General features: G+C 34.7%; 1 protein-coding gene and 1 pseudogene across 1 annotated transcript; both read left to right on the top strand.

The window, feature by feature from the left end:
• Window positions 1–8,563: 8,563 nt before the first annotated feature.
• On the top strand, window positions 8,564–10,450 carry LOC131607183 (TOM1-like protein 1; annotated as a pseudogene).
• A 4,637-nt stretch (window positions 10,451–15,087) lies between these two features.
• On the top strand, window positions 15,088–23,633 carry LOC131602294 (probable arabinosyltransferase ARAD1). The gene is made up of 9 exons (XM_058874379.1): window positions 15,088–15,699; window positions 15,793–15,966; window positions 16,160–16,317; window positions 16,412–16,559; window positions 20,330–20,445; window positions 20,534–20,672; window positions 21,410–21,520; window positions 21,770–21,838; window positions 23,306–23,633. Exons 1-9 carry the CDS (start codon window positions 15,235–15,237, stop codon window positions 23,435–23,437), a joined length of 1,512 nt encoding a protein of 503 aa, XP_058730362.1. The 5' UTR covers window positions 15,088–15,234; the 3' UTR covers window positions 23,438–23,633.
• The last annotated feature ends 348 nt before the right edge of the window (window positions 23,634–23,981 follow it).

Below are 23,981 nucleotides of genomic sequence, written 5' to 3'. Positions count from 1 at the left end.
TTTCAAAAACAAATCTTAACTTTTTATCTCCATTGTCATTGTTTCGTTCCTCTCCATTACCATTACTTCAGGAATCGTTGTTTGTGTTATCAATCTTTGAATCGTCGAATCGCGTTCTCTATTGAATAATCCTTAAACCGTTTATCACGTTTACAATCCAATAATCATGCATTTCTTTGTTTTAGAAATGTTACACCCTTATTATGTTTCGAGGTTTGTATTTTGCTGTTATGGTTTAGCTTGGTATTATGGTGTTAGTTTCAAAAAATTTACTTGGATGTTTAGTAGTTTATGTTCTGTTTCAAGGTCTCAGTTCCAATTTTTCATGTTCGAAGATTACTTTATGTTTTTATTCTGTTGTGGTCCTAGTTTCAATGTTCAAATGTTCGAAGATTTGTTTATGTTTGTATTTTGTTGTGGTCACATTATCATTTTTTCTTGTCCCTAATTTGTCTGTTATGAGTAGTTATTTTATTACTTTTTTGTGGTCTCATTTGTGTTTTTGGCCCAAATTTATTGTGCTATGTTTTTTTGCGTGTAGGCCAATTAAGGAACAACTTGTTAGACTTAGAATACATCATAGGGGTCATTTGGTTTACCATCCAGTTAAGTTGTATGTTGATGGGATTGTTTCTGAAATGAACTAGGATTAGGATGTGGACTTATTGTCCTATATGCAAATTGAAAGAATGATTAAAAGTGAGGGATATTGTAATATAAGGTGTTTATGGTATTTGAACCCTAAGTTTTCATTTTCTTGTGAACTTCGAACTTCATGGAAGATGTTAGAGAATTTAAAGTCATTAACATTTATGTTGAACACAATGTTGAAAAGGTTTTGAAGATGTTATTGTTGAAGATTCTAATGTTGAAGCTGTTGATGTTGAAGAGGTTAATATGTTATTGTTGAAGATGCTAATGTTGAAGATGTTATTGTTGAAGATTCTAATGTTGAAGAGGTTATTGTTGAAAATGCTAATATTGAGTATGCTAATGTTGAAGATGCAAATATTGATGCTAATGAAGATAGTGAAAAAGATCCTGATTATAGCATGAGTGATGAGGAAGAAGAGGAAGATGATGATGATGATAGTAATGAGTGGAACTTAGGTCATGATGTTGGTGTTGATTATACTACAGTTCTCCCTAAAGTTTCAATAGAGTAACCTTCAAGATTGGATGTTATTTCTGATAATGAAAGTTGTGATTCATATGAGCTTCATACTCTACCAGATAGTGATGTTGAAGATGACATGGAAAGGTTTCCAACATTTAAGAAAAGTACAAAATTTGAAATAGGGATGATGTTCAAGGATAAGTTGCAAGTCAAATATGCCATAAAAGAGTATGCAATGGAGAATAAGAAAAATGTTGTGTTTAGGAAAAATGACAAGAAGAGAATGTTTGTAAAATGTATTGAAACTTGTCCATTTTATATAAGTTTAGCATGAGGACTACCAATAAATTTTTGAAACTTTTGGGTTAACCAGTTAACACAGTTAAAAATTGTGAAATTGAGGCTTTTGGAGGGGGGTGTAACCAGTTAGCACATTTGGTTTAACAGGTTACAGCTGCGAAAATTCGAATATTCAGGCTACTATAAGTGGTGAAACCGATTAATGCTTTTGGGTTAACCGATTAACGTTGTTCTGGCAGAATTTTGTAAAACTTCATAAATTCATATCTTGAGTTTCGGGTGTCCGTTTTATGCGTTGTTTGAAGCTATAAAGAGTTGTTGCAATGTAATTTCATTTAAAAATATATTCATGTTTCTGGAAATGATTTAAATAACGTGTAATGATTTTGTATGGTGAGTAATTGTATGTTGTGGAGTGAAATATGCGCGAATGCATTGTTGTTGCTTGCTATGTTATTATAGTGTTGTTGCAGGATATTTATAGCATGTGTTTGGTGTATGATGGTCAGCACTGGTGTATAGTGTTGTTGCATGTTTATTATGTATCATGCATCATGGTATTTGGATGATGGTCCGTTTTAATGAGTCGCAATCCTATGGTGGGGATTGGGTGTGAGTAGCTGATTCCAGGTGGGAATCGGTGAAGTTTTACCTATGATAACTAGTCAGAGACCCGTGCTGTCACCCGTGTGCATTATTTGTGGGGTAGTATTTTTTGAACGATAAGAAAAATGTGAAGTAAAAAAGTTTGACCAAATTGCATATATAAAATGGAAATCAACCATTTAAAAAAATTTTACTAATAAGATATTAGTAGTATAAAATTGATGTTCTAAGTTAAAATAATGATCCACAAAAAAGGGTTAAGATAAGTCAAAAACACAATCGTAAAATATGACCAAATATTGAGGATGGGTAAACCTCAGCAAGCTTAACAACTATTTTATAGTCAATTTCACCATGCTTTGCAATTTCAACAGCGTGGATTTTGAGGACGGGTAATTTAATTATGATATTGTGTAAATAACTAAAAAAATATGTAAGAATTTAGAATCTTCAAATAATAATCCTGAAATAAAAAATAACAACAAAATATTTGTTAATGTGATAACACATGAATGAGTCATAATATCATAACACTTAGATAGTATCAAATACAAATGTAAAATTTTAGATATAAATGTAAAATTTGAAATGATTTACTTTTTTTAAAAATGAACAGTAATCATATATATTTAATTATATTACATAATCATAGACAAAGAAGAAACATATAATTATGAGATGGAGAAAAAATTAATATTTAAAAATAAAGATTTTGTCTCAAATTAAAATAATGATCCGTTAAATTAAAATAAATATTATCTTATTAGTGACCCGTGAAATAAATACATTTTTAATGTTATTAAAATTATGCAATTGATATGGTATAAAATTATTTATATACAAATAAGTATGAAATGAATTACTTAATTATTAAATAATTATACAAAGAAAAAAATTGATCCGTGAGATGAAAAGAGAATAAATTTTTTTTTTAACATTTGAATAAATAAATAAAATATGTATTTTGATAGTGACTAGTAAAATACAACCTAATAACATGTAAATTTATTTAATACTATATAAAATATATTTAAAAATATGTAAATTTAAAATGAATGACTTAATTATAAATAAGTAATAATCATAAAAATTCAACTAACCATATAAAAAAAGAACATGTGAGTTGGAAAAAAAATGTAATTTAGCAAATACAAATGTAAAATTTTAGATAGAAATGTAAAAGTAACATTTCTTCTCAAAAACATTTAGAATGACACTAATTATGTATTGAAGAGAGAGAGAGTAAAGAGAAAGAGAAAAGATATATATATAAATATATATATATATATATATATATATAGAGAGAGAGAGAGAGAGAGAGAGAGAGAGAGAGAGAGAGAGAGAGAGAGAGAGAGAGAGAGAGAGAGAGAGAGAGAGAGAGAGAGAGAGAGAGAGAGAGGTAGTGTATTATGTTGTAGAAAGTGTGTGGACCAATGAAAGTGGAACACTTGGTGCAAGAAATCAAAAAAGATGAAAAGTGAAGGCTTATTTTGTTAGTTACCGAAATGTCCAATTTGTAGTGTAAATTATTTTTTAAAGAAAGACAATTTAGGGAGTTTGGTCAATCTCTTAGTAAATGTTAGATAGTAGATGGTAACGAATTTTGGTGTGCTCTGGTCCTATGGAGGGGATGGAGAGCGAGTGGACCCGAGAGTTCATGTATTGGTACCACATGCATTGAGTCATGGTTATTGAGTCTCATTACATTGAATAATTGTTGTGTTGTTTTGTGTTTGAATTGGATGAAAGTGTGATTGGTAGAATGGATGATTATGCATTGCCTTATATGATTGTGATATTTCACCTCTTATGTTTGAATGTTGTCTCCACGTGGGCAACGCGCAAGTGATTTGTAGTAAAGGTGTGGAGGTGAGTAGAAGAGAATGCTTCTTATTATTGCTTTTGTCGAGTCGGCGTCTGCTTTGATATGTAACACTGGAGAATAAAATGCTTTTGTGTTTAATTTATATTTTGTGGAGAGTACTATGATACCTCCAATGTCTATTATCTCTTTTTAATTACCATAAATTTTGTTTATATTTTTTAATATTAAAATAATAATTTGTTGATGTTTTCCGCTGCAATAAAATGAAGTTAGACATGATGATGTTTGTTACCGTTATTATTAATAATATTAAAAAGTTGTATGTGTTACATGTTATATGATATAAGCAGGTTTGTGTTGATGAAGGTAGTATCCTAATTGTATGAATGTTTTTAAATTACTCTAATTTTATCTATAATTACTCGAAGGAAAATGTAGGGTGTTACAATCAACATAATTGTCATAGGACACTCAGGAATAGACAAGCGAAAATAGATTGGTTAGCTCGAAAATTTATGCATGCACTAAGACACACCCCTGAAATGAAAACTAAATGGTTGATTGCATAAGCCATTGAGAAGTGGGGGTGAATTTGTCAAAGGATCAAGCTTATAGAGCCAAGAAAAAAGAAATAGAGTTGATTCAAGGTGATTGGTCGTCAACACTCCAAACCTCTTAAGAGTTATGACGAGGAGTTGTTAAAGTTAAATCCAAACTCCACAGTTAAAATTCAGTGTGATGATTCAGCTGGTGGTCCAGTGTTTGAAAGAATATATGTATGTTTAGAAGCATGAAAGACATCATTCGCAACCACGTGTAGACCTACAATTAGATTGGATGCATGTTTTCTAAAAGGGGACTTTGGTGGTCAGATGATAGGTGTTATTGGTAAGGATAGAAATAACAAGATGATACCAATAGCTTATATCATTGTGGAAGCTGAAAAAAAGGACTCATGGCAATGGTTCCTTAAGTTATTACTCGATGACTTGCAATCCCTTCAATACAAGGTTTATGGATTTATATCAGATCAATAAAAGGTATATATTATCATTATCTTATATGTATTTCATTTGGTTATCATGTGTATTTCATTTTGCAATCATTTATGTTATGTTAAATTACTTTAGGGTTTGGTCCCGGCTACTCTAGAGACAAGCCAACATGTTGAACAAAGATTATGTGTTCAACATTTATATGGCATTTGGAGGAAGAAATATCCTTGGATACAAATAAAGGAAGCTTTTGGAGGGTAACTAGGGCCACTAAATTACTTGGATGAGAGAGTGCAATGAATCAGATGAAAGAGCTTAATGTTAATGCTTGGAAAGACATGATAGATGTACTTGTTGCATGTTAGAGTATATCTCATTTTAAGACAGACACACATTGCAACTTGCAAGTTAATAATATGTATAAGTATAGAGACATGTTAATCATTACACTACTTGAAGGGATCAAACATTACATCACAGTGAGAATTCCTAAAATTCAACAAGTCTTAGTAAAAAACAAAGAGGTCAACAGAGTGATAGAGTACAATATGGCACTCCGATGATGACTTTGCCATACTTAGGGGTTCAAATGGTATTGAGACATATGATGTTAACTTAATGCAAAAGTAGTGTGCGGGGGTGAGATTTAACTAGAATACCATGTTGTCATGTTATCACATGCATATAGTTTAACAAGAAGGACCCGGAAGATTATGTTTCATCATAATATAGGAAACACCTTCTCATATTACATTAACTTATATTACTTAGACATATTATGTTAAATTACTAATGCATCATTTTTTTATGTATAGGAGGTCACCTGTGCTGGCTACTTATAGCCATATCATTATGCTAACCAGTGGCCCACTGATGTTACTCACCCAATCAACCTTTCAGCCATGATGATATCTATTGATGATCCGAGAAACAAAAATACATTTTCCATAAGTCTTCAAACTGTCAAATGCAAGAAATGCAGGAGTATGGGACATTATAAGCGAACGTGTAAAGGAAAGAGAGCCGCTGAGAGAGAAATTCCAAAGGGTGGAAATAAAAAGACGAAAAAAAGGGCAAGAACTCAGAGAATGGTATTGGACAATCAGTCATGGAAGGACGATCGCAATATTTACATCTTGACCTAACTTTATCATATATCAAACATTAAGTCTAGACATGGAATTATTGGTTGATATTCACTTTATATCGGTTTATAAATGTTATTTGTGTTGTTTGATCGGTTGAGAAATCGTTGGTTTAACAATACGATAAAACTTGCTATACCGTTTCGGACATGGACGGTATAGACGAACGATACTTGATAATATTGATTAGTAACAAGTTCATATGCATGATTAGTAGGAGACATACAAATAAGGTTGATGAAATAAAGTCTTGATTTTTCTTTAAAACCTTAGAACTTTCCTTATTTTTATCTTTGCTACTAAAATTTGTGAATGATCTTTAACAAAACCAAACCAAAAGTAACTCTAGCTCAAGACAATCTAAACTATAGAACGGCGGTAATATCACACCAATCCCTTATAGAAAAGATAAATTAAAAGTACTCCAATATACTTTCAACACGGTATCAAGATAGTGATGCCCCATAACCTTCAACTCAATCTTGAAAGTTCTACTGGGAGACATCCGAGCTTTAAGACCAAAACTCGGTTTGCGTCCCTAACACGTAACACCTTGTTCTCCATATGATTCTTGTAACCTTTCTCAAGTAATTGGCCAATACTTAGAAGATTACACTTGATTCTAGGAATATACATTACATCATTTATCAAAGAATATCTATGATCCCTTCTCTCGATTGATAAGTTACTGATTCCTTCTGCCGCTAGAATGGTATCATCCACAAACTTCACGTTGTTCTTCATGGAACGATTGATTATAACAAACTAATATTTCCTCTCTGTCATATGCGTTGAACATCCAGAGTCCAAATATCGTTTATAGTTGCATTGCACTGTTTCTTTCAACGTCCCCATTGCATTTTCTCCTACATGTAACCCGTTGGCATAAATCTGCAACCAGTTACACTTGTTTTGCAATGTTTTTCAAATTTCTATTGTTGCTATCTTACAGGCTGCTGATGTTGCATTCTCCTTCTGTGATCATGACCAAGAGTATGTTCTCATCATCAAACTCTTGTCTAGCAATTCTAGCTTCATCTTATTGAGGCTCTTTCTTGTTGGAATTGCATTCTCTTACAAAATGACCAAGCTTTTGACAAATATAACACTGCACAATGTTCTTGTCAACCATCTTTCTACCTTATTTACCTCAAACATTGCCTCCTATAGAGTTGTTTGATTCAGCAACCATATTGCCATTATTTTGATCCTTTTGGAATGTTAAATTCTTAAAACTTTAGGACTCTATTCCACTAAAATTGTGAAAGTTCCCTCTATCTTTGTTCATGGGTCACTTTCCCTTCACTTTCTCGTCTCTCTCATTGAAACGGGATTGCAAAGTAATCTCCTCTTTTGCCTTATAAACATTTCTTTTCTCCATTCTTTACTCATCTGCCTCGAAAGAGCTTTTCAGCTCCTATTTGCCCATCATCGCAAGATCCTTCTATTCCTCAATCATAACAACTATCTTATAAAATCTTGCTGTCAAATAACGCAATTTTTTTGCGAAAACACACTTCTCCGTAATCGTTTCTCCACACCCTTTTACTTGGTTCACCAACCAAGTAATTCTTGTCGTAAAATTGTTGACGGTCTCCTTCTTCTCCATTTGAATCAACTCAAGCTACCTTTTGTGAGTTTGTAACCTCACAACCTTCGCCTTGTCATCCCCTACATACGCATTCTCCAAGATTTTCCATGCTTTCTTCTATGATTCACAATCACCAAGTTTCTTGAAATTATTCGTATCAACGCATGGTTGGATTAAAAACAACGCCTTGTAATCTTTCTTCTTTTCTTCCTTCTGTGATGCTCTTTGCTCCAAAGTAGCACCTTCAATAAGAGGATTCACACCATTCTTGATCACATCATGAACATCTTGGTTGCCAAATAACACCGTCATTTGCTTGCACAATTTGTCGTAGTTCTTCGCATCAAAGAGAAGTAAATTTACAGAAATTCTTTCATTGGAGACAAAAGTCATGATTGGACACTAGGTGTTTGATGGATCATACCAGACTCTTGATGGCAAATGTTAGAACTTAGAACCACAAGGTTGTTGAATAATTGAGTGTAGAGAGGGAGAGAGAATTAGAGAGAGTAAAATTGATGATGAAAATATACAATCTGTTCATTCATAAGATACTCAAATGGTATATATATATATATATATATATATATATATATATATATATATATATATATATATATATATATATATATATGATGAGCTACAATTAACTAACAAATAAACTGAAAACTCTGAGATATAATCGGTTGACATATTCTATCAACCGATTGCACTTTCACTACTAACTCAATTTTTAACTAAAACTTACGGGATAATATATCAACCGATTGCACTTTTCTTTAAACTAAAACTTCCATAGCGTAACTCTTTGACATAATATGTTATCATATGGCACTAACTTGAATAATACAATTTTCATTCTATAAACAAACATTAAGTTTTATTCATAAAAAAGAAATTATCAATTATATAATACATAAAAAAACAATAGATAAGAAACAAATAGGTACTTTGCCATAAAGACATTGCAATATTTGACAAAAAGTTTGTTTTATATATCTTTCAGAATCGCCGTAACGTACTAGGAATTGAATTCCAAAAGGAAAAGAATCAAAGATTGAGAGAGAGAAGGAAGATATCTGGAAAAGGACAAGGCTAGAGACTGAGACTCCAATGATCATCCAACACTTTATACGCGTCTTTTCCAACACCATAGTTCAATAAACTTGTTCACATTCTTGGAGTGAAACGGAAGCATTTAACAAAACATGAGTGATAACTTGAAGGAAAAAGTGAACGCTATAGGAGAGCGTCTCAAGATCAATGGAGCTGAAATGGGTCGAAAAGTAAGTGCTGGAATGAGTACCATGAGTTTCAAGATGAAAGAGTTTTTTCAAGAGCCAAACCAAGCTGATAAAGTTGTTTCTGATGCTACTTCTGAGTCACTTGATGAGCCTAACTGGGATATGATTCTGCATGTTTGTGATTTGGTCAATGCTGAAAAGGTTCAGACTTGTGAAGCTGTACGTGCGATCAAGAAAAGGGTGATGGTGAAAAGTCCTAGAGGGCAGTATTTGGGTTTGGTTTTGCTTGAAGCGCTTGTGAAGAATTGTGATAAGGGGTTCTTTGAGGTTGCGACTGAGAGAGTGCTTGATGAAATGGTTAAGATTGTTGATGATTCTGATCAGAGTTTTGTTAGTTGTAAGGATAAGGCTTTGAGGATGATTCAGTGTTGGGGTGAATCGACTACGGAGCTTCGGTATTTGCCTGTTTATGAAGAAACTTACAAGGTAGTAATTACTAATTTCGCAGTTTTACATTGATTAAAGGTTTAATATTAAGATGTTCCTTTGTTAATGTTTTTTATGTTGCAGAGTTTGAAAGCAAGGGGTGTTCGGTTTCCTGGTTGTGACAATGAAAGGTTGGGTCATGTTTTTGCTCCTTCTGGTTCTGCTTCTGCCTCTGCACCTGAGGCTGGTCGCAGTCTTGAAAATCTTATACAGCATGAAAATCATGTGTCAATTTACACTTCTCAACAAACAAGAGAAGCTTTTGATGTTGCAAGAAATTGCAGTGACCTTCTGTCTTCTGTGTTATCTTCTTCTCCGCAACAAAATGTTCTTAAGGTACTTTATTTTGCTTTGCTTGACATGCATTAGTAGCCAGTTTCATTTTAGTTGTTTTTTGCCCTGTTTATAACAACTGACTACTCCAACACCGATAATTCGGATCAAAGGCGTGTCCTGTATCTGACAAGGGTCAGTGTCCAACACGATACTAACACATGTGATTAGTCATTACATTTTCTTATACCATTATCAATTTTGATATGTCAGTGTCATATTCATGTTTGTATTAGTGTTTCATAAGTTAAGTCTATATTTCCTTTCATTTGCAGCAAGAATTGACCCTCACATTACTACAACAATGCCGTGAGTCTCAATCCATTGTCCATAGAATCATTGAGACTGTTGGGAACAATGAAGCACTACTTTTCGAAGCCTTGCAAGTAAATGACGAGATTCATAAGGTTCTGTCCAAATACGAAGAGTTGAAGAAGCCGCCGCCGCCTAAAGTTTCTCCACTTAAACCAGAACCAGATATGATGATACCTGTTGCTATTGAGCAAGATGAGTTGCCGCATTTTAGAGAAGATGCCTTGATTAGAAAGCCAGCTAGTTCAAAAACTGGAGTCCAAGGATTGAGCCATGATGACATGATAGATGATCTTGATGAAATGATTTTCGGCAAAAAGGGTGGTGATACATCTCAATGGGGACAAGATCCTAAGAACCAACAATCATCAAAATATGAATCCATCTCCTTATGAGTTGCTACTTTAATTTGCACTTGAATACATAACATTGTCTTTGGCTATATGGCTTCCTACATTCAGATTTATGTTTCATTTTTAATGATTTATGGTTTAAATTTGGCACAATTATGTTTGAATATATGTCTTGAAAAGTGCGTGATTAGTTTTATAGTGTAGACTTGTAGAGTTTATAGAATTAATGCCACAACTCACAAGGGTATATGCATATGTTTATCGAATATTTTGATTCTCTAACTTTCTCTCTATCCTTCTCTTAGATTTACTTTCACTCACATCTTTTTCCTTCTAAAATAAACACCATATTCTCTTTTGTTTTATTTAATTGTTGCCTAAAATCACCACATCTTTTCCTCTAAAAAAGTAGAGTATATTTACCCGCTTATTAGTACGAAGGTTAGCATTAACATCAAGTCACCAAGAACAACTTTGAATTTTGAGTGATCCTATAAGAAATGAGTAAATACTGCAATTCAACATCAGAAATGATATTTGTAGATCCGAAACATTTGAATCTGCCAAACATAGATGATTGATGTTTAAAACTGTGGTTAATGTGTAATAATATCCGAGGGAAAATGAAGGAAGATAGGAAACATATTGAGATATTTAACATCTACGTACCATGTGATGGAAAAAGAAGACACTAGTTATGGCCTAAGTTATCTATGAGAATTGCTGAGAAAAATTGAGAATGCATTTACTTATTAGGAGATTTTAATGCTATAAGATTTGAAGAAGAGAGAATAGGATCATCTGAGAACAATAAAGGAGATGAGATTGAAGCATTTGACAACTTCATATTAGGATCAGATCAGATCGTCTAATCATTACTGGGAGTAAAATTCACTTGGTCTAGAATAAGGGATGGAGCGATGAGTCGACCAAACAAATTTTTATCATGGAAGAGTGGTTTAGATTATGTTCAGCAAGTGCTCAATGGAGGTTGGACAAAGATCTATCAGATCATTGCTCCATATTGTTTTATGAAACTATGAAAAAATGGGGACCAAAGACATTTCATATGTTAAATTGCTGGAAAGGTTCGGAAGGCTATCATGAAATTATAATAGACCATTGGCAAAATCTTAAGGTGGAAGGATGAGGGATGTGATCAATGAAAAGTTAAAAGATTGATACAAGATGCATACACATAATATGTAAGGAGATATTAAAGAGGAAAAGGAAGAACTCAATCATATTAAGATTAAAGGAGAAACAATGAATAGAAAGAGAGAAATAACAACACATATGTATATGTTGTCAAATCGCAATTACAAGATTCAAAGGTAAAGAACAAGAAGTAAATGGTTGAAATAAGGCAAGGTTACCACTATTTTTGACCAACCACCACAATTTTTGAAATCCTCTTTGAAGGATGATGCTTTAGGAGTGCTCCTTTGAATTTTCTTTGTAGTTTGTTTTTTTTTTTTTTGGGCTTAGGCCATCCATTCAATCAAAAAAAAAAAAGAGACACAAATATTAAATATTACCATGGGTGTATAAATAAGCGAAGGAAAACAAATCAAATTGTATTACTGGAAGTGAACAGAAGAAAACATAAGGAGTCGAAAGAGATAAAAAAAGAGAACTTCATTCTTATTTTTAGAATCTTTTCGCTAGTAGGGAAAAAGCTGATACTGACAAATATGGAATTCAAAAAGCTGCGAGAAAAAGTGCAAGATGAAATGATTCAAGAAATTTTATTAGAGGAAGTCCGAAAGGCGTGGGAATGAAAAGGTTCCAAAAGCCTAGGCCTAGACGAAATTAATTTTGAGTTTATAAAAGAATTTTGGATGAACATCATATATGATCTTATGAGGGTTATGAAAGAATTCCATCCAAACGATTGGATTGTAAAAGGAGCAAATTTTCACTTATGGTTCTAATATCAAAGAAAAATAGTCCAACAAAGGTATTAAACTACAAACCAATTTCTCTGATAGGATGCATATACAAAGTCATATCCAAGGTATTTTAGAAAATCAATCAACCTTCATTTCTGAAAGATAAATTACGGTAAATATCTTGGTGGTAAATGAAATAGTGGACAAGGCCAAGAGAAAGAAGAAAAAGTGGTATTATTTAAAGTGGATTTTGAAAAGGTATTTGATTCGGTATAATGGATTTTGTATTGTTTGTGATGGGAAAAATGAGATTTCTTGATAAAGGGATGAAATGGATCAATGAATGCCTAAATTTGTCTTCAATCTCGGTGTTGATAAAAAGGAGCCCAACAAAGTAGTTTAAGATGAGTCCATGTTAAAGACAGTGGGATTCATTATACCCATTTCTTTTTTTGATTGCAACAGAAGACTTTAATATTCTAGTGAAGAATGTTTGAGGATTTGTGGTTGTATTCAGGATTCAAATTTGAGATGGGATTATAGGTGATAAGTGTTGATTGAATATCAGTATCTTAAAAGAAAATTTGTTATTATTTGAATTTCAATCAATTGGTTAAGACAAAAAATTGCTTAGAGCTTTTCATACATTTTCCAACTCATCTGGCACAATTTCAAGACATGTTTGAAAATATTTTCTTGAGAAAAATCAGTTTGAAAAGATAATTTTGTGTGTGTGATTTATCCATGCACTTTTACGAGAATGCTCTTATGCTTTACAAAGTATTCACTCAGACTAATCAAGGTAAGGTTTTTTTGTACTCCAAGACTTTGTCGGATACTTTCTTTTATATGCACATGCTTGATTTCATTTGAGATGATGTTTGGATTTGTATTCCATTTGATTGTCATAATTAGATAGTCAAGTCCATTAAACCTTAATACCTATATTTACATATTTATCTGCTTAACCGCGTATACTTGACTTGTCAGAAGACATTAGTTGTCATCATCAAAAGTTTTTGTCCTTATTAAAGGCATATCACCTACAAAATAAGGTTTCACATTTTCCTTCTTTTTGATGATGACAACACATCTCTCAAGGGAGGTGGTAACGGAAAATAACACATATATGTTTGGAGTAATTAAACTACCTCTGAGTTAAATGGAGAGTATACTTTACTCCCCCTGAGGGTATACTTTTCTCCCTTTGTCAAAATCAAAAAGGCGGGTAAAAATGCATTGCAAAAAAATAAATATGTATATATAGGCAAATAAGGCATTTAAGAAAGGGAAAAATATTGCTTTTATTCATTACTTGAAATTAAAACTACAAGAAGGAAATTTTGCAAAATTAAAAGTGCAAAATAAAAAACACAAGCAATTAAGAAACAATTATTTTATCTCATCATCATTATCCTTACTCGAGGCCATTGGTGAGATGAGATTTCTTTTCTCCATTCTTTTGAAGAGTTTGTAAATCTTTACATTCATTGCTCTTTGCTCATCACAAATGTCATTGAGGGTGTTTGAGGAGGATGGACATGATAATTGTTTCTTCGCTGTCTTGTTGTTCTTGGTAGTATTGGGACAAATTCCCCTTCTTGAATCGCAAATTCCATTTGTGCATAACCGTCTGTCCTATCTTTGTGTACACAAAATTTGGTTCTTCTTCTCCGAACTCATAGCTAGTGTAAGATAGAACTTTGGTGATTAGTTCGGCATAAGATAATGTAATGTTTTTCCTTTTGTTATCTACCACCTGGTGAAGTATGACATATGAATAATTTTCCTCTTTCTTGCATGGATTTGGTGGGCCTAAAGAATAAAAATTGAACATGCATTTCTCGTAAGCACATTCTCATGTATTGTCTTTCCTTAGTTACTCGGCTCATGATCAGATCCTTTCCTACTTGCTTTAGTAAACCCCAACGTGACCACACAGAAAATTGTTTTATCATATAAAACTCTATAAATTTCACCTTTACTATTATTAATGTTGATGGAAGTTGTAGTTGACCGTCTATCCGTAATGATTTTGCAGAACCTTAATAAATTTCTCGGGGGGGCATGACTAAGTGGCTTCTTGCTCGATACCAAACTCCTTATGCTTCCTCCAAGCAGAAGTTTATGTCACTTCACCTAGGTCTCTCGCTAGCCATAAACTCTATTTGTTAGTGTTGTAAATTATTAATTATAATTAATAATATGGGTGTGTTCCAAAATGACAAGGAAAATATGCTAGTGGATTTGAATTTTGAATTTGAAAGTTGACAACTCTTCATGAAATGTTGCAACCGTTGGTGAACAATGCTGTGGGCCAAAAGTCATAACTCTTGGAAAAGAAATTGTTTCACCAAGGGTCGCTACCTTGTGAAACAATATCAGCATGGCCTATAAAAGCATAATTTCAGATTCAGAATGTATAACACAAATATTCAAATCCTCTAGAATAATTCCAGAGCACTCTTCGCTACATTCGAGTTTTCGCCGGTCTTGCGCAAACTCGAGAAAGCTGAATTATCCTGGGTATTCCTGCGTAGAAACTCCAAGACAAATTGGGAGTGCTTGAAATACTATAAGGAAAATGTTCCGTACACGATTCCAGCCTCAATTCCATTCGGTTTAAAATTAATTTTCTAACAGTTAGCATTAATTCATTCCACAACATTAGACTCCTTGACTCACGTCTAATAAATACCATGAACATTTAGGGATGATCAATGACATCAAAAATATTTTGCTTCAAAAGAGACCACTAAGAGATTTCATCGTGCATGGTAGTTCTCCTACCGGACTTAGTTATATTATTGCATGAACTTTCTTTTTCTTTTTGAGATTGTAAGAAAAAACAAATAAAATCATTTTAAAAGAGTCATCCAAATCAAAACCCAATAATTTTAAATTTCGACAATGTTTTATATTTTAAAACCAAAAAAGCATTCCGAATCTTGATAACCATCTGTGTCTGTAACAATTCTTTCTTTCACCCCCCCATTAACATGAACACATGAACAAACACCTACTGATCAGAAAAAATGGCAGGAAAACAGATCTCAAGATCCAAGTCCCGAATCATCCTCATATCCCTCTCCATCCTCGGTTTCTCTCTCCTCATCTTCCTCTCTTCTCTCTCTCCTCTCCGCACCTCCTCCCCTTCCTCCTCCGCCCACTTCCACCTCCCCACTTCCCAAACCTCATTCGTCGCCTCCCTCGAACAATTCCTCGCCAAAACCCACTCCTCACCCTCTCTCCCCGATGACACAATCCCCGAACCAATCACCGATCAACACGTCAACAATCTCGACGACGCAATCTTTCATTCCGAATCCTATAGACTCTATTCCGATCCGTTTTACCCGGTTTCTCTTCCTCTTAGGGTTTACGTCTACAACATGCCCTCCAAATTCACCTACGATTTACTCCTCCTTTTCCAAAACACTTACAGAGATACCTCCAATCTCACCTCTAATGGTAGCCCCGTTCACCGTCTCATCGAACAGGTATCCATTCAATCCAATTTTGTTTGTTTCTCTTTTGTTATGATTGTTACGATTCTGTGATGATTAATTGTTTAATTGTTTTTGTGAATGTAGCATTCTATTGATTACTGGCTTTGGGCTGATCTCATTGCTCCTCAATCGGAAAGACTCTTGAAAAGCGTTGTTAGGGTTCATCGACAAGAAGATGCAGACTTGTTTTACATACCTTTCTTCACTACTATAAGCTTTTTCCTATTGGAAAAACAACAATGCAAGGCCCTTTATAGGGTGTGAGTGCTCTTCTAACACTCGCATTTATATTATCTCACTTGTTTTTCTCTGTTTCCACACAATTGTTTGGTTCAGCTGTGTGTAGTGGGGTTAAATTAGAGAGTTTATTAAGTGGTTTAGGAGAGGTTTATTCAAACTATAGCTCTATTTGTTAAACTTTGTGAAGTTCTAATAGTTGTTATGGATGTAGGAAGCTTTGAAGTGGATTACAGATCAACCTGCTTGGAAGCGCTCTGGTGGAAGGGATCACATAATGCCCGTGCATCATCCGTGGTCTTTTAAGACTGTCAGGAGATCCGTGAAGAAAGCAATATGGTTGTTGCCGGATATGGATTCCACGGGGAACTGGTAAATTTCCTAATTTGTAGACGAGTCTGTCAATAAGATGCTATTGTTGAATTGAGAAGGGTGTTTGGTGATTGTTTTTTGATTCTTTTTTCAGGTACAAGCCGGGGCAGGTTTATCTCGAGAAAGACTTGATTCTTCCCTATGTTGCCAATGTTGATTTCTGTGATGCCGGATGTTTGTCTGAAATAAATCCCAAGAGAAGTACACTTCTTTTCTTTCGGGGACGCCTCAAAAGAAATGCGGTAAACATATTGTGAGATTTGCGATTGATTGATTGATTTGAATGACAACTTTTCTATCTGCATATTGATGCTACTTGACATCCAAATGTATGCATTTTATTAACATTCCTGTTCAATCTCATGTTAGAGTTACACTTATTGCCAATTTTGGAGAATACTTATTAAATTCTACTTTTTAAACTTTAATGTAATATTTGGTATTTCCTTCAACTTAGATAGCTATATAAAGCCTTGTGATTTGTTGGGTGGGATCGTGTCACTGGCTAATGTCTAATGTTCGGATTGGCTGTTTTTATAGTATCTTGTCGGGAAACCTCTTACCATGTTTATCTCTACTTGTCAATGTGGTATTCTTTTCATTTCTGGAAGTCTCTGATAGAGACCCGAGTACAAGAGATATAGGAAAAGGGCTATTATTGTAATAAAGAGTATGGTGAGGTTATTTGGTAAATAATGAGTGGGGTAGGCTGCTTAGTTGGCAAGTTTGTTATGCCTCTTAGTATATAGAGTGAGGCGAGGGAGTGTGAGATCATTATGGAAGATTATAGTTTGTTATGGACAGTTGGCTTCTTGCCTCTGTAGGAGCTTTGCTCTGTGGGCATTAGGATATTCATCCTCTTGCATTTACCTTTCAGTTTCAGAAATAATACACCATTTTCCTCATATTTGTGCATTTTAATCCATTTCTTCTATATTATCTAAGTTGCGGATTTTCGGGTTCGCAACAATGGTCCGACCTGCCGGATCCGACGGAGAGCCAGTGATGTCGATGAAGGTGGTTCCAAGATTTGACGGAACAGAAGATGGTTATTGGTGGCTAATCCAGTTAGATCGGTATTTTGAGGCCAACACTTGGCTTAGTGAAGAAAGAAAGGTGGGATGGGTGACAGCATTTGGGTTGAGTGGGGATGCTTTTACCTGGTGGCTCTCTTGGAAGAAAGGTAAACAAGATATCACGTGGAAGACTTTTGAAATGGCTTTCATTATAAAGTTCATCCCAGATCTGTGGGAGATGATGGAATCTGCAGAAGTTGAGAAGGAAGAAAGCCATGGATACGTTCTGAATGAAACTCCTGAGAACCATACAGAGTCAAAGGATGGCGAGAATGAATTGGTGCTAAAGGTGATGAACAATACCGGAGAAGTCAAGGCTAGCAATGAATTACGAAGGTTAACACCTCAGCCAGAAAAGATCATGGAGATTGTGACAGAGACGAAAGAAGTGAATGAGGTACAAAGAGGAAAGCATCAGGTGTTTGTGTTTGAGCCACCTCTGTCGCCGGAACCGCCAGACTTGGATTCACTGATTAAGATTTTACTCGAACCAAAGCCACCTGATATACTCTCGCCGGAATTAGGTCCGTCAGAATCGCGGGACTCTGATCAACTCGTGACAACACTGCCACGGCGAGAACCGCCAAGAAAGCCACCAGACAATGATTCGAGTGTGGGGTTTTTCTCAGTGCCACCGAAACCTCCGGAATGGCAGAACATTTGTTCGGGTGCTGGGGCATTAGATCAAGAATCACCTTGGAAACAAATACAGGAAGAAAGATTCCAAATGACCCGGGTGTTGCATCATCGGAAAATACATTCGTTGCCGCCGGTCATTGGTTCATTTGTGGTATTTGATTCTAACCGCCATACGACGGTGAGTGAAATCAGCGTATCTGTTCAAAGGTTTTGGGAGAAGCTAGGGGTAGAATGGGTAATTGAGAAGTTTAATACTTCTTTTAACCTAATGAGTCTTACTTTTACATTTGAGGCGGTTAAAATTACCACGTGGACTGGGATTTGGCTATTTGACCCGGTTGAAAACCTTTGGGTACAAAAAAAATGGGGCCCAGATATATTGGTTAAAATGAAAATAATAGATTTGATGCGTTTCTCTAAGAACTTCTCTGTACACGACAATAGGGCAAGTGATAACCAATTTCAAGGTGTACTCTCACAAGATTCAATTCAAGAGAGAGTGGTGATTGATAGCGTGCAAACTGCGTTTACTCTCTCATGCATTTTGCCGACGTCTCCTGTATGTGTGCCGCCGCCACCCAAGATGCCGGCGTCTCATTTTCTCTTACAATCTTCTATGCATGCTTCCTCTAAAAGCACGTTGTTGCATCTCCATGCCACTATAGAGCCTATTGTTGTGACTTTATCGTCGGCGGTCATTTATTTATTCCCTCCACAGTTTGAGGTGTTGGATGTTGATTTAATTGCCAAAATCAGGTGGTCGCTGTTGAAGAAACCACCATTAACACATGATTTTGAAGATCTGATTCTTAATACAACTAGTTGTGATATGAGGAATGAGTTACTATCAGAAGAGTCTTTGCCTAAAAGGAAGGAAGTGAGGGCTTGGTTATTATTTTTGTTTATGTCAGAGGTAAGTAATTTTGATTACTTAGTTTACCTAGCAGGTCTGCATTCATACAGTAGCAACACTACAACATCCCCTGAACCAAGTATATTAAAGGTGGTTGACTTTAACCTCTGTTGCTTATTTCTGACTGTTATGGGAGTATATAATTGTTTATCAAGTGTAATAGAATGTGGGGATGGGCTTTACGCAGCAGCATTTTTGATAACGGATTTGGAGGCTTCTTTCTTTTATACATCTAAGCTGACCAATGAATTTATGCTATGTGACAACAAGAGCATGACACCTGCTCTTCAGTTTGAGAATTTTGCAATGGAGGGTTTAATAAATGGTGTGATCTTGTCCTTAAGAATTGCAGAGAAATCAATAATTGATGTATTGAAGGTTTCAAATGAGTTTGCTCTTGTGTCAATATTCAATATTCAAAGTACTTGGAAGGAAATGATAGCTGTGGGTAGAAATAATGGAGACTATGAGTTTTGTTTTGAAATGATATCGGGAAACCCAAAAACTTTGGTCATACAATGGGATCTAGGGAAGTTCAATATTATGAAGGTAGTTACTGTTTGCGAATGCTATTGGAGGAACTTACCCACTTTCTGCAACGGGCTTAATTTTGTATATGATAGGGGAAAGATTTGGAATTCCCTCAAGCACTTATGTTGGTGTATCATTCATAAGCATCTGCAAAAAGTCTCTTCCACTAAATGTATTTATCCAAGACAAGGATCATCAGATAATGAGAGGATAATGTCATTGTATTACTCGGTGCCGGTCCGGCAATGGGACCCAGGAGAGCTCAATTTTCCTATGGCAGCTACAACTTGTGACTACTGCTGGAATGGTTTGCTTAATGGAGACAAGTTTGATGGATGCAAATTTCAACCTTGGGGACAAGGTTGTTTTGAAGGGGTGGGTATTGATAGAGACCCGAGTACAAGAGATATAGGAAAAGGGCTATTATTGTAATAAAGAGTATGGTGAGGTTATTTGGTAAATAATGAGTGGGGTAGGCTGCTTAGTTGGCAAGTTTGTTATGCCTCTTAGTATATAGAGTGAGGCGAGGGAGTGTGAGATCATTATGGAAGATTATAGTTTGTTATGGACAGTTGGCTTCTTGCCTCTGTAGGAGCTTTGCTCTGTGGGCATTAGGATATTCATCCTCTTGCATTTACCTTTCAGTTTCAGAAATAATACACCATTTTCCTCATATTTGTGCATTTTAATCCATTTCTTCTATATTATCTAAGTTGCGGATTTTCGGGTTCGCAACAGTCTCTTATCATTTTTTGCTCTACTTGACTTTGTGCCATTCTCTTAATTTCATTGTCACTGGCATGTCTATATATCATGTGGATTAGTTGTTTTCTTTGTGTTTTTTGTATTTTAGGGAGGAAAAATACGCTCTATACTTGTAGCTCAATTAAGTGGAGCTGATGGTGTAGTTATAGAGGAGGGGACTTCTGGCGATGGGGGAAAAGAAGCAGCTCAAAAGGGCATGCGCAGGTAATCATAATATAAGTTCAACTCTTGAATATGTGTACCCTGGTTACTTGCTTAGTAATAATTATTTGCTTGCCTTCCTCATTGTCAGGTCTTTATTTTGCCTAAACCCTGCTGGTGACACTCCATCCTCTGCTAGATTATTTGATGCCATTGTTAGTGGATGCATTCCAGTTATAGTAAGTGATGAGCTGGAGCTTCCTTTTGAAGGCATACTTGATTACAGGAAGGTGTGTATGCATTTATATCAACTAAAATAGTAAATGATCAGTTCAAATAGATTATTAGGTGTGGACAGTTTGGGAAAGTCGCTGAAGATCATCTGCTATAATGGCCTAATAATTCTAAGAGTGGGAAGATTAAAATACCCAGATATCAATAGTATCTTTGACTCGTGGTTATTTTATGATCTCTTCATTTGGTATATAGAGGAATTAAGTGACGAATAGGACATGCTCCGGTCATTGATTAATAATACTATCATCTTCATGACTCATTGTCTGAACATTAAGCAGATTCTTTCAAAGAAGTTTTTTTTTTTGTCTTGGAAAGAAAAAAATATGCCGAAGCTGAGGAAGAGGAATCCTCAAATGCACTAAATTGCTCAAGGACGGTTGAAAATTAAAAGTTCAGCATTGCTATCCAGTTTCTCTTATTTTCTGTATTGATAATGACAATAGCCATGCCAAAGAGAAACTAAAAGATAATCCTATCCCCAATATTTAAGTGCTGGGAGACACCATTAACAGTGCAAGCATCCTATCTCCATCAAATGCACCAAAGAAAAGCGTAGACTGCACACATAATTTTGGCCTCATTATTACCAGAACTTAAAAACACCAATTAAAATTTCTCTAAAGTAGAACACGCCCAGTGATCCAAAAGTGCATTAACCAGTATGCTATATATGGTTAACTGACAATTCAGACCTTTATGATTTGTTAATTTTCATTTTCCGTACATGCAGATAGCTTTGTTTGTTTCGTCCAATGACGCTCTCAAGCCAGGTTGGCTCTTGAAATATTTAAAAGACATTCAACCTGCTCATATCAAAGAATTGCAACAAAATCTTGCCAAGGTTTGTAATCGGGGTCATACATAATTTTACTTTGCTCCGTCTTCCCTATTTAGTGCTGTCACGTAATTATTTTCTCATCATCATCAATTATGCAACATCTTATAACTGTTTGTTTACCAATACCAAGCTGGCATATTTTGTGCCCTGTTCAAATATTGGTAGCAATCATTGCCTTAGGTATTCTCTATTTGCTAAAATTGTTATTTTGTGCATTGTTTTGCTTACCTGTTGTTTTTTTTCCCTTTTCAGTACTCGAGGCATTTCCTGTTTTCCAGTCCAGCTCAACCGTTGGGTCCTGAAGACTTGGTTTGGAAAATGGTTTGTTACTGCTTGTTTAATTATTTAAGTTTTTATCAAGTGTTCATTGCGTGTTTTCCTCCATTGTAGTTTTGGGAAATGAAATGGAATTATCTTGTAGATATAGTGCACTTTTGATATGTCCTTCAGTCCATGTTTATGTTAAGCTTATTTTTAGAGGCCGTATGATGAAGTGGGTTAGTTTGTAGATTGGTGGTATGTAATGTGTTAGGATCAATGAATAAGACATTGGATAACTTGTAATCTGAATTGATGTACTAGGCAAGTTACCACAGAAAGAAAATAAAACAATTTCTAACATGCAACAGCCGACACCAAGTGGCTCCCCTCTCCAGAGAGAAATTTTCAGTGACCTAACTATCTCACTAAATCAGCATTCTTGCCAACATTCTCTGTTTTCCTTAATATATACAAGGGTGATCCTGGAGAAGTGTCTTGCTGTGTAGAGAAGCCAGGAATAAAATGGCCATTTGGTAGTTATAAAAATAAATCAATAATTTATTCCATCCCATTTTATTGGGAGGGATAAAAATGATAGTAAGTGATGGAATGGATGGTATAGATGCTTATGGGTTCCATTCCATAATTTTTTCAGAATCCATTCAAATGGAACATAATCACATTCCATTCTATTCCTTTATATTCCATTACATTCGATCAACCCAAACATACCCTAATAGAAAGGTGAGCTGAGAATACAATAGAATATAATATTGATGCCAAGCCTAGCTGCAACATTTCACTTTCACGAGCTTCATTACTTCAGTATTTGGCTTACTGTTGTTTTGTAATTTGGAGAATTTAAGCTTTGGTTAGAAACTACAACTACAGCTTTACAATATCTATATATTATCGGGTATGCCTAAGAATTTGAGTAAACGCAGATAGTAGGCCAATGAAATGGGTTATTATAAGCTGTTCAAGGGTGAACTGTCATACTGCTAGTAACTTGGGCTTTAAGGATATCGTGCTGTTCACTTTGACAGGATAGATGGGTTCCTTGTTAGCTTAAGAATAAGGTATTAAATAGTTACTTGGGCTTGAGTACATTCACTTGAAAGTCTAGCCGTGCTTTCATAGGATTATTAGCTAGCAATTAGTTGGTTTATTTTGATTACTGGGGTTTTAGTCAAATATTGGATGGTATTTTCTCTGTAATCTCTATAGGTCATATTGATTTATTCTTTTCTAAAGGACATGCTTATATGTAGATTTAATGTGTGTTGGAAGTCACCTGAAATATTGATTAAGAATTATAGTTATTGACATTCGAATTTTATCATATGACTTTTGATACCCGAATCTTAAAAATAATAATTATGTTAAGATGTTTTGCGATTCTGTTTCATGTTGAATGTTATGTGATATTTCCTAGCTCTAGAATGTGTTAATTCTGGAGTCTGTTTAGAAGGAGTGGTGGTAAGTGCCTTTTTGTTTAACTGTTTTTCCCCTACATTTCTCCTTCAGATGGCCGGCAAAGTAGTGAATATCAAGCTTCATTCCCGAAGATCTCAGCGCGTAGTGGTAGGATCTCGAAATGTGTGCACATGTGAATGCAGGCCCGGCAACATTACTAATACTGGATCAACAATCTCTTGAAACTTGAATCACATTGTACTATTACTTGGTGTAGCTGTCTTCTTTTTTATGTAATTGTCTTATGCGAATTTTTTATTCATTGATAGGCTATTTTGTTGTTACTTGGTAACATGATAAATGATTTATATGTTATCTTCTGTAGTATATCAGCTTTTAGTGAATGAAAATGGAAAAGGAAGATCAAAATTGCTTATCATCAACCGAGTTCTGTGGTGGAAACCATTTTGATGTGACAAATTATAATGAAGGAAAACCACAATTTAGAGTGTGTTTTGATTGATGGTAGACATAATTGATTCTAATAGAATTGAATTTAGCATAATTGATTTATGTTTGGATACATTTATATTAAAGTGAGTTGAATACTAAATTTCTGTGTAAAAATTATCTAAAATCAATTCTGGAAGCATAAACTACAAATTCTAGCTTCAAATAAAATCAATTCTGGAGACAATCAATTTTAACTTGTCTAATCCAACATTTTCAAATCACACATAATCAATTTTACACCTCTATAATTGATTTTGGCTCTTTCAAAAATTAA

This window comes from Vicia villosa, linkage group LG5 (assembly GCF_029867415.1).
Source record: "Vicia villosa cultivar HV-30 ecotype Madison, WI linkage group LG5, Vvil1.0, whole genome shotgun sequence".
NCBI classification, from domain to species: domain Eukaryota; kingdom Viridiplantae; phylum Streptophyta; class Magnoliopsida; order Fabales; family Fabaceae; genus Vicia; species Vicia villosa.
The sequence above is the reverse complement of the archived record's forward strand: the minus strand, read 5'-3'. Positions and strand labels throughout refer to the sequence as shown.